Source organism: Megascapheus bottae, chromosome 4 (assembly GCF_031878675.1).
Source record: "Megascapheus bottae isolate mThoBot1 chromosome 4, mThoBot2.hap1, whole genome shotgun sequence".
NCBI classification, from domain to species: domain Eukaryota; kingdom Metazoa; phylum Chordata; class Mammalia; order Rodentia; family Geomyidae; genus Megascapheus; species Megascapheus bottae.
The window spans coordinates 65309779-65322303 of record NC_143512.1 but is presented as its reverse complement, the minus strand read 5'-3'; the positions used below and the strand labels follow the sequence as shown (position 1 = coordinate 65322303).

The 12525-nt window shown below is 38.7% G+C and overlaps 1 protein-coding gene across 1 annotated transcript in view; it reads left to right on the top strand.

The window, feature by feature from the left end:
* Spef2 (sperm flagellar and cilia associated 2) overlaps positions 1 to 9302 on the top strand; it is a 148734-nt gene extending 139432 nt beyond the window's left edge. Inside the window, exons 34-36 of the mRNA XM_090332052.1 lie at positions 65 to 301; positions 557 to 679; positions 9167 to 9302. Coding sequence (XP_090188178.1) covers positions 65 to 301; positions 557 to 679; positions 9167 to 9256 — 450 coding nt within the window. The 3' untranslated portion in view covers positions 9257 to 9302. The remainder of the gene's footprint in view (positions 1 to 64; positions 302 to 556; positions 680 to 9166) is intronic.
* Positions 9303 to 12525: the final 3223 nt, after the last annotated feature.

The window sequence follows — 12525 nt, the reverse complement described above, 5'->3', positions numbered from 1 at the left end:
TAAGTGGCTCTACTGCTGAAAGAAGTTTAGTCTGATTTCCCACTTTCTTCATTTAACTTCCTAGACTTCCATCTCTACTGATATTAGTCCCATTGAAGAATTTCCTGAACCTGAGGAAAATGTCACAGAAATAAGAGAGGAGAGGGATGAGAGAGAACAGAAAGAAGAAGAAATCCTTGAAAGCACAAACACTGAGAAGATTTCCATAGAGACACTATTCAAAGTGTTCCCAGGAGGAAATGAAGCACAAGATGTGAACAGATTTGTCGGCCATCTAAAGACAGAGAACATGTATACTGAGGTTGGTTAAATTATTTGTAAACCAGGCATGGTGGACATAAGGATAACCAACCTTAGTTTTGAACATATTTAAATGGAATTGCTTGGGGAAAAATCAGTGTAAAAATTAATTATGATGGATTTCTCTAATACAAAAACACCATTTTTATTATTTCTAAGATGGTAACATCTTAATTGTCTTTATTATTTTGTATGGCATTATTATTGCAGTTACTGTCATTAACTTAATTACCTTTATTTTTGTTCCTCTTTAAAGAGCTTCATCAAAACATTTCAGGATCTGGGTGCCAAGAATCTGGAACCAATTGGAGTTTCTCTCCTCTTGAAGCATCCTTTCATTCAAGACCTGATTGCAAATTATTCAGACTACAAATTTCCTGTGAGTATGACTACACATTGTCTCTATATGGAGCTCAAGATCAAAGCACACCTAGCATTTCTAATGTGGCTCACAGGGAAGAGAAGATGAATTTGATTGTGGAGTGCAAGTGGCACAAGGTCCATGATAGTGAAGCAGTTCACAATTTCAAGAATCTTCAACAGAAGACTCGAGATAGGAATAGTTAAAGCTGGGCCCATGGACCACTAAGGTTATGGACTATTCTGATTATATAATGATCCTAGCCTATAGGAGAAAAATAGAGATAAGATCCTTCCTGTCTAATACTAAATCCACCAGCACAACAATATTCATTGCAGCACTATTTACCATAGAAAGATATGGAACCAACCTAGATGTCCCTCAGTTGATGAGTGGATCAACAAGATGTGGTATTTGTACACAATGGAATTCTATGCTGCTGTCAGAAAGAATGACATTGCCCCATTTGTAAGGAAATGGAAAGACTTAGAAAAGATCATATTAAGTGAAGTAAGCCAGACTCAAAGGAACTTAGGCTCAGTGGTTTCCCTCATTTGTCATAATCAGTAGAAACCTTGGGCTTTCCTAGCAGAGATTTGCAATAGAGCAAAACCTTGATATAGTAGGATGCTAAATGAAAGGACCTCTAGGATATAGAAACATAAGCCATATAATGAATGATTGTTGTTCTTAAGGTACTATGTTATCTCTCATCTCTTTTGCTGTCCCTTAGTTATCTCATATTGGTATAGTATCTCACTTTGTTACCTGATATATTGGATATATTTGTATTTGGTTATTTGAAATTGGATAGGGGGAAAACAAGATGAGGGTTGGGGGTGGGGGTGAGGGAAATGGGGACCAAGACATGTGAAAGGGTATCAATGTATGGGAATTAATACACCATCTATCTGGCAAACATCTTGTAACCCTTCTATTAATTACAATAAAAAAATATATATATATAAAAGATCCTTCCTCTCCACAGCTTAAGGTCTCCAGCCAGGTTCTGACATGTGCATCAAACTCAAATCATGGAATATATTGTCTAAGAGTAGAAATGATACTACATGAAAAAGTTAAGGTTTTGGTTCCATCAAGAAAGCACTATATAAAATGAGGAAATTCACGTAGAAACATTGGGAAAGCCAGGCACTAGTGGCTTATGTCTGGCTACTCAGGAGACTGAGATCTGAGGACCATGGCTCCAATACAGTCCCAGCAGAAAGGTCTGTGAGACTCCTATCTCCAATTAACCACCAAAAAGCCAGAAGTAGAGGTGTGGCAAAGGTGGTAGAGTGTCAGCCTTGGGAAAAACAAAAAAAGCCTAGTGAGAACAGAGTACTACGAATTCCCGACCCAATACAGGCAACAAAAAAAAAATGAGGAAGGGGAATAGACCAACTCAACAAAAATAAGGAAGAAGTAAAAATAAGAAAGAACAGCTACTCAGAAATCACACAAAAGGCCAACAAGTCACAGACACAGTTGTGGCAAATCCCAGTTTTTCAGCAGTGAGTACTAGGGCAAGTGAGGTGGTAGGGGGTAGTTGTATCATTTCCTGGTACCACCTTTAACAGTGTGATGTCTCTCTGGTTTCTGCTATCCATTTATTGAAATAGAAGGGGTTTTTTGAGTTTGAGATAAAACCTTTTTCTCTTTCTAAAATCCAGGTGGTCTGAGAAGCATGTTTCCTGACTTCTCAATGATAATACTTTTTTTGTTTTGCTTTGGGTTTTTTTTTTGAGAGACTTGTCTAGAAATGTAACTATCTTTGTACCTAGTTTATTATTGTCAACTGTGGCTCCTTTTGATATCAGTTTTATAACCTGTATTAAAACTAATTGAAATTGCTTTCTGTAAAGCTAACTGCTTTTGAGACATTCAGCACATCCAGGAGTAAAATATAATTATACCATTTCAGGACCTAGCTTTAGAATCAGAAAATCATGAGTCTGTACCTTTTGACCACTACTTATCAGCTATCTGATTACAACTGTCTCCTTACCCTGGCTGTCTCCTCTGTTAAGTGGGAATTCACAGCCATTCCTGTTCATTAGAATGACTCACAATTATGGGACATCATGAATGTAAAGTACTTGTCATGGACGCTGTCACATGAGAGATTCTACAAAGATGTCTACTAAAATCACGGAGCCCTGACCACAGACACCTGCAGTATAAGCCTCCCTGAGTAGCAAACTGGGCTGCTATTCTTACGCAAATCTCATTTCCATTTGGAAGATAATTTTACCTGCAAGAATTACAAGATAAGAGACCAAACAAGTGCAAAATTGTACACATCAAAAGAAGACTTTTGTGTGCTAGAAGCATGGAGATCTGCCGAGAGAGAGAAAAAGAGAGTGTGTGTTCAGGAGGCTTGCATAGATTTTGTTATTGTAACAATGGCAGCCTCCTCACTGAAAAGCAGGTCAGGAATAAGGCATGACGGTGAGACTGTGTGGGTAGATCTGGTGCCTCAAAGAGCCATTGGCAAGAATAGGGAGATACTGTTAAATTAGTAAAACGAGGCCAGGTTGCCAAGAACTATAGGAAAATTTGGATTGCATTTGAAAAGTAATGGAGTATAAACAGGCCAGGCTTCTGAGCAGCTGAGTGATAGGGGATTGACTTTTTTCACCCCTAAGTATTTCTGTCTCTAAACCATATCAAGTCATCATGACATCTTCTATCAAGTGGGTTCCAATGCACTTTATCCGATTGCTCTGTTCTGTCAGTAAAGAAGCTTCTTATTTTGAACTAGTAAAATCTCATTTACAGAAGCTCTGGAATTACATCTAATAGGTTTCATTTTCTTTTACCCAGAAAAACTAGGAGCATAAAATGATCGCACCTTTCCTCCCTAAGTGAGAAGAAAACTTTCTACAATGTCAGGGTGATTTGGAATACTTTTACCCTGACAACAGTGACTAAACATGATTCACTTGCAGAGAAGGTTCTGTTTGGTATTTCACCTGCAGGAAGAGAGCCACAAAGAGTGCCTGTGAGAGTGAACCCTGAGAGAAAATCAACAGGAAATCCTAATGAGAATCCTCCAGGAATCCAAAAGGCTTTATTTAAATTGTTTCATTTGGAAGCTTTCTCAACTTGCTAGGTTCCTCAACTGAGCTACTGTTGCCATTTGGGACAGTATAATTCCTTTTTGTGTAGTATTGCCAAATGGAACATGATAGCCTATGAATGACATTCATCTTACAAAACCACCAAAAAATGAACTAACTGAATAGTCTAAGCTCTTCCCTGCTGTGCATTCCCTCTCTAGATGAATCCTCCAGTTAACCTGTCTCATAGTGTCACTCATTCAAGAATTCCCTTAGCACAAAGCTAGTATATTCATCAGTAAAGTAACTAGCTAATTAACTAGTTCGGTAATCCATTGCCAGAAGGCTTCTTTAAGATAGGTCTGAGACTCTTTGATTCTTGTTTTCCTTGCCCTTTACATCTCATTGGGGTTGCTTTGACTGAGGTATAAAATAAGGAGAGTTGTTTCTCCTTAATATGGTTGTGAATCATGGAGAACTGTGTCCATGACCTGGAAAGCCCACATTGTGACATTTAGAATGAAACAGTGTCATTTTTGATAAAGATAATCCATGCTTATTTTTATTATTTATCAGAGAAAGAAGAAAGAAGGAAGGGAGAAAGGGAGGGAACCTTTAAAAACTTGGAGTCTTGGCCACATTTTAGGGCATAAAACAAACCTGTGACGATTAAGAAACACTGAAAGTATTCCAGGCATTCTCTCAGACCACTAGGGCAACAAATTGGAACTGAACACCAATCTCCATCAATGAAAACCCTGTAACTTATGGAGATTGAACAACACATTGTTGATCGCCAATGGGTCATCAAGGAGATCAGAGCAGAAATTTAGAAGTTTATGAAATTTAACAAAAAGGAGCACACAAAATATCAGCTCCTTTGGGACACAGCCAAAGCAGTACTCAGAAGAAAATTTATAGCTCTGGGTGCTTACATTAACAAATTGGTAAAATTCACAAACCAACAATTTAATGTCATACCTTAAGCTCTTGGAAAAAGAGCAAAAAAACCAACCCTAATTCCAGTAGAAGGAAGCAAATTATTAAAAATCAAAGCAGGATTAAATGAATTGGAGTCCAAAAAAAATAGAAAGAATCAACAAAACAAGGAGTTGGTTCTTTGAAAAAATTAACAAAATTGACAGACCCTTAGGAAATCTTACCAGAGCACACCTAAATAAACAAAATCACAGATGAGAACTGTAATATCACAACAGAAATTACCAAGATCCAGAGCATCATGAGGGAATATTTTTCAAACCTTTATGCCAACAAATTTGAGAATCTACAAGAAATGGATGAATTTCTAGCCAACATTAACATAACCACACTGAACCAAGAAGACCTAATCCAACTAAACAGACCTATTTAAGCACTGAAATAGAAATGGCAATAAGAGATCTTCCATCCAAGAAAAGCCCAGGGCCAAATGGATTCACAGCTGAATTCTATAAGGTCTTTAAAGCAGATCTCACACCAATACTCAAGCTCTTCAATGAAATTGAAAACAAAGGCTCTTTGCCAAACTCATTCTACGACACCACTATGACCCTCATCCCAAAACCAAACAGAGATTCATCAAAGAAAGAGAACTATAGACCCATTTCTTTAATGAATATTGATGCAAAACTTCCCCACAAAATACTGGCCAACCGTCTTCAGCAATTCATCAAAAAAAATTATACACTATGATCAAACTGGATTCATCACAGGGAGGCAAAGCTGGTTCAACATAAGCAAGTCAAATATTATAATTCAACACATCAACAGGAGCAAGGACAAAAATCACATGATTGTCTCAATAGATGCAGAAAAGGCATTTGACAAGATCCAACACCCCTTTATGCTAAAAATTCTGCAGAAACTAGGAATCCATGGAACATTCCTCAGTATAATAAAGGCTGTGTATGACAAACCCACAGCTATCATTATACTTAATGGCAAAAAGCTAAAGCCATTTCTCTAAAATCAGAAACAAGATAAGGATGCCAGCTCTTTCCACTCCTCTTTAATATAGTATTAGAATTCCTAGCCAGAGCAATAAGGCAAGAAGGGCATAAAGGGGATCCAAATAGGGAAAGAGGAAGTGAAACTTTCCCTCTTTGCAGATGACATGATTCTGTATTTAAAGAAACCTATAGACTCCACTCCCAAGCTCCTTGAGCTGATTTGAAACTTTGGCAAGGTAGCAGGGTATAAAATTAACCCTCAAAACTCAACTGCCTTCCTCTACGCCAACAGTGAGAGGAATGAGGCAACAATCAGGAAAGCAACTCCTTTCACAATAGCCTCAAAGAAAATAAAGTACCTAGGAATTAACTAAGAATGTAAAGGACCTTTTTGATGAAAACTTTAAAACCCTGAAAAAGGCAATTAAAGCAGAATTAATCCAGAATCCATGCTCCTGGATTGGAAGAATTAACATCGTGAAAATGGTAGTCTGGCCAAGGGCTATCTACAAATTCAACGCAATACTCATCAATATCCCAACGTCATTCTTTAAAGAAATAGAAGAGGCAATCCAAAATTTCATATGAAATAATAAAAGACCCTGTGTAGCAAAAACAATTCTTAGGAGAAAGAACAGCACAGGAGGAATTTCAACACCAAACTTTAAACTCTATTACAGAGCTATACTGACCAAAACAGATTGGTACTGGTACAAGAACAGGCCTGAAGACCAATGGAATAGAACAGAGGACCCAGATATGAACCCACAGACTTATGGCCACCTAATCTTTGATAAGGAAGCCAAAAAAATAGAATGGAAGAAAGACAGCCTCTTCAACAAGTGGTGCTGGCAGAACTGGTTAAGCACCTGAAGAAAACTAAAGTTGGAATTTTCTTTGTCACCCTGCACCAGGATTAACTTCAATTGGATCAAAGACCTCAAGGGAAAAGCACATACACTGAAAACTTTACAAGAAGGAATAGGAGATACACTAGGTCACGTTGGCATAGGTTGAAATTTTCTTAAAAAGGACCCAGAAGCACAACACATCAGAGAAAGTCTGGATAAGTGGGACTGCATTAAACTGCAGAGCTTCTTTATGGCAAAGGCCATAGCTAGCAAACTAACTAGAAAGCCTACAGAGTGGGAGAAGATCTTCACTAACCATACAACAGACAAAGGCCTCATATCTAAAATATATCAATAGCTCAAAAAATTGAATCATTCCAAAACTCCAAAGAAACAACCATCCCATTAAAAGATGGGCCAAAGACTTAAAGAGAGTCATCTCTGAAGAAGAAATAAAAATGGCCTATAGACACATGAAGAAATGCTGGACATCTCTGGCCATAAAGAAATGCAAATCAAAACAACTCTGAGATTCCATCTCACTCCAGTTAGAATGGCCAGGATCAAGAAATCTAATAACAACAGATGCTAGCAGGGATGTGGCCAGGAGGGATCACTACTACACTGTTGGTGGGAGTGCAAATTTGTTCAAGTGTAAACTCATTCAACCACCATGGAAAGCAGTATGGTAGTTCCTCAAAAGACTAAACATAGAGCTCCCCTATAACCCAGCAATTCCAATACTTGGCATTTACCCACTCATCCAGAAACAAGGACATACTAAATCCACTAGCACAACGATGTTCATTGCAGCACTACTTACCATAGCAAAGATTTGGAACCAACCTAGATGCCCCTCGGTTGATGAGTGGATCAACAAGATGTGGTATTTATACACAATGGTATTCTTGCTGTTGTCAGAAAGAACGACATCGCCCCATTTGTAAGGATATGGAAAGACCTGGGAAAAAAATCATATTAAGTGATGTAAGCCAGACTCAAAGGAACATAGGCTCAATGATTTCCCTCATTTGTCATAATCAGTAGAAACTTTGTGCTCTCCTAGCAGAGATTTACAATAGAGCAAAACCTAGATCCATAAGGCCATAAAGGATAACGCTAAATGAAAGGACCTCCAGGATATAGAAACAAAAGCCATATAATGAGTGATGTCCTTAATGTACTATGTTATCTCTCATCTCTTTTGCTGTCCCTTGGTTATCTCATATTGTTACAGTATCTCACTTTGTTACCTGATATATCGGATATATTTGTATTTGGTTATTTGAAATCGGATAGGGAATGGGGCAAAACAAGGTGAGGGGTGAGGGTGGGGGGGAGAGAAATGGGGACCAAGACATGAGAAAGGGTATCAATGTCTGTGAAGTAATGCACCTTCTATCTAGTGAATATAATGTAACCCTTCTATTAATTACAATAAAAATATATGGGAAAAACGTGGAGTCTATCATACTATCATGCTCACAAACCATTTGTTTGCTCCAGATACCCATGCACAAGTAAACAGATCACATTTTAAAAATGAACTGAAAACCACAGTGATGCTATTTGAAGATTGTTCAAGATAAGCAGAGGAAAAAGCTAGAGTGTGGGTTTTTATGGTTAAAATGTTGTTTGCTATCATCAACAATGGAAAGTGAAGGTTGCTGCCTAATAGCTCTATAATTTTAAGATGTGTTTAGGAGCCAAAACACTGAAAAATGATGTATCTTTTCAATGATGATGACATGTTCCTAAAGTAAAGTGAACTGACTTTGAGCTTATGAGAATGTGCTCCAAACCCTTACCTTTGAGATATGTGTCCTTAGAGAAGTGACTTCATAGTGGCACAGCTCTATGATCTACAGAATAGTTGTTATAGGGGTTTGTATAGATGAAATGGGCTATGGGCTAATATAAAATGTTTAGCTCAGTTCCTGGATGCTAAAAATCACTCAGATGTTTGATGTTATTCCTTCTGTTGTTCTACGGAAAAAGAAGCTGAAATGATAGCTCTTTTTTCTTTCTTTCTTTGTCAGTTGTAGTGTTTGAACTGGCACTGTCCCTTGGTCTCTTTGTGCTCAAGGCTAACACTCGACCACTTGAGCCACTGCACCAATTCTGCCTTTTTCTTAGTGGTTTATTGGAGATAGGAATCTCTTGGATTTTCCTGTCCCAGCTGGCTTCAAACCATGTTTCTAAGATTTTAGCCTCCTCAGTATTGAGGGCTACAAGGTATGAGCCACTGGTGCCCAGCTGACATCTGTATTATTAAGAGAAAAAAACTGGAGTTTCAAGGCCTTAGCTGCCATAGTGGCTTCAAACTCAATGAAGAATTTTCTCAAAGTTGGGGGGAAAACATTGTTTCATTATTCTCATATAATAGGTAATCATTAATCAAAAATTTAGTCTAGTGAGCCAGGAATGTGGCCTAGTGGTAGAGTGTTTCCTAGCATGCAGAAAGCCCTGGGTTCAATTCCTCAGTACCACCAGAAAACACCACAAATGGTGCTGTGGCTCAAGTACTAAAATGTTAGCCTTAAGAAAGCTCAAGGACAGTGATCAGGTCCTGAGTTCAAGCCCCAGGACCAGCAAAAAAAATCTTTCTAATCTTTGTAACTTCTGTTTGATGTTTTCTTTAAGGATATCAAAATGTTCCTGCAGAGGAATGAGCATGTTCAAGGAAGTGATGGAGAGAGGTCACCTTCAAGAGCTACAGATGAAAAGAAATGAAGACAAATGAATTGATTTTTTTTATATAAAGTAGCAATGAATCTTCTGGAAAATTAAGTGTGTGACTGTGGTGATTGTCTTTCAGGTTGTCACTGAGTAGACATGACTCCTGCAGTTCAAGGTGGGTTGGGGGAGGGGGGAGTGGAGAAAAAGGAGGAGGGGGGGAGCCTGCAAAGGAAACCTTGCTCAACTAAAAGAATGATCAGTCATCAGCCTTGAAGAAAGAGCAAAAGCTCAAAGTAAGCAAGACAGCATTTAGAAGTCATTCTGAAAACAGAAACAATACTGTAAGCCTTAAGTACACACATCAAGAGAATTCTCCCATGAGAAGTAGCTACATGAGGTGGAAAAGCTGAAACATTCCCCCAAATTGCTACCAGAGAAGAACTGCTCTGAACAAGTCCTCTTGCTCCTCATGTGGTATAGCAACGTACATTTCAGTGTTCCAGAACAAGGCCGCTGGTACCTTTGTGTCCCCTTCATCTGTTAATTATTTTTTAGCAGAAGAGGTTTCCTTCATATACAGTGGTACTTGTACCAGTGTATTGTTTTGTCTGGATCAGTCATATTGATCAATACGATGAGATACTGAAATCAATGACATATTTTAAGAAAGTGTCTTAGAAAATTGTGTGCAGATGGATATCCATTGGTTGGGTGGCCCTGACACTCTTCAGTGGGTCTGGATACCAGATGCTGCTTCTGCCGGTCTCGGTGCAGCTTCTACACACACTGGGCTTCTAAACATTGGAGAGTTCCAGCAATCTGATTTCTCTATCCACAGGCCACTACGTGGATTACTCCCACACTTCTGTCACTTTGTGGATGTAACTGGGGCTGATAAGCCTTAAAACTTCTATTCTTGCCCTACTCTAAAATCTCTATCTTAATATTCATCTGATTTCCATGTGAACAGTTAGGGATTGGGTCCAATTCATCAGGTTTGGGGTAGAACTCCCATATTTCCTCACTGTCTTTCCCTATTAAAGCACCTCAGTCATTTTTCTACCCAAAGACCGTGTAGTCACCCTTTCCTTCATTCTTATCTCCACACCAGCAGCACATAAATCTTCCTTTTATCACAAGAATTCTGTTCCAGAACCCCATCATTTCCTTCCTGCATCTTTGCAGCAGTTCCCTATTCTTGCTCCTCTATGGGCTGTTTACCACAGCAGCTAGAAAGAGGTTCTCTAATGCAATGCCCTGTTCTCCTGTTCCTGCCCTCCACTGGCATGCTAGAGCAGATTTTTACCTTGACTCATTACCCTTGCAGCCTCTGTGATCTCACCTGTTAGCTTCTCCTATTCCTCTCAATTAAAACAGCAAACCCACCTAGCTTGTCACAGAAGACAGCAAGCCCCTTTTGCATTTATGCCTCCTTTTTCTCCAGTGCCTTGGGATGGTTTTCCCATGACTTCCTTCAACTCTCTGTTCAAATGACACTTTATTCTATAAAATCTTCCCTGACCGCATAATACAAATTAAGAACAGCATATCTTGACACACAGCCTAATATTTTTCATTCTTCCTCATGCATTCTTCTATATTTGCATAGATTTCCACAAAGTTACATGCTTATTCTATTATCTGTTGATCACATGAGTTGCAAGCTCCACAATCATCTTTCTTTCCTTGCTTCTTTTCTTCCTTCTTTCCTCCTCTATTCTTCTCCTCTTCCCTCACTATTTCATTTCTTATTTCTTTTTTGGCATTTCTTTACTACTGTGCCTGTAGTACCTAACACTAAAACCATAACCAGCAGATCTTGTTTTCTCTAACATTTCTGTTACCATAACAATGTATCCACTTCACTGTGTCATGTCACCATTTTTTCTTTTGCCATCATTTTGACAGTATTAAAATATAGTTTTCCTACTGTTTTCTAGGTCCTATTCCCAACCTTATCCATGAAACCTTGTGGTTTCATGGTATTGTTAAAATTAAGTTTAGAGGGGCCAGGAGTTTGGCCTAGTGGTAGAGTGCTTGCCTAGCATGCACGAAGACCCAGGTTCGAGTCCTCGATACCACATACATAGCAAAAAGCCAGAAGTGGTGTTGAGGCTCAAGTAGTAGAGCTCTAGCCTTGAGAAAGTCCAAGGACAGTGCTCAGGCCCTGAGCTCAATCCCAGGACTGGCAAAAAAAAATTAAGTTTAGAGAAGTTATATAACATCAAGAGTCACAGAACTGATAAATTAATAGACATAGACTAGAAACCTATTCGTAACCCCCAAAGTCATCATCTTACCTAATTTTCTATATTTAGGTACAAATAACCAATTGAACAAAGAATGAAAGAAATATGGCTTCATGGTATTTAAAATCAAAATGAATTTGTTAACTAAGCAGAATCTAATTTGTGTATGTGTTGTGTATGTGTCTCCTAATGAATCCAATATCTTCGGGGCATTAGGGGTAGTATGAAAAATGAGTTAAATGATCAATTTCATCTGGTCTGTTATGGTCAGACCTCAACAGCAAGCCATGCCTGCTTCTCAGTCATGCATCATAACATACACACACACTGTATACAGAAATTGGGTCCACATAGACATAAAAGTTACATAGACTTATGTGCACATATACTGTATTCAGATATGCTTGAGAAGCAAAGCAAAACTTCAGACTGGAGAGTAAGAGCCATCTCTAACCACTTGCAAAGGTGCTTAGGTGAAGTATCTTGTCTCTGCTCTCCAGGGATGAGCCAAAAATGGTGAATAATAAAAGATAACACACATCACCTGGTTGGAATTCCATGAGCTCTTTCTAGCCAAATGAACAGAGTCTCGGAAAATGGGGATGTGATGTGGCAAAGATATGAATGACAATGATAGAAACCCAGTGCGTCATACTTGAGTTTCTTCAAAGTAATCCCATGGTCCCTTTATTGAATACGAATCTCTCCCTCTCTGGAACACATTGACTATATCTATCCCACCATTTGAGCATCCCATGTTTCCTCATATAACTTGGAGCCCAGTATCATACAACAATCATTTAGCTTGTTTCCTGTCCAAGGCACACTGAAGTTCCCTGAAGGGAGTAAAGGGGAAAATGATATTAGATGAAGCACTTGGCTGGGTGACCTGCAGCACCACACATCTCTGAAATTCTCCTCTTAACCTCCAGTTTTGATTAATGGCAATAGTTATTGTTCTTGTAGTTGCCCAAACTCAAAGCCTCAGGACTGGCTGTGTCACAATCCCTGGCTTCAAACCAGGCTACACAGCCAAAGTAACAAATACACCATGTCACTAGGGCAATAGTGGAG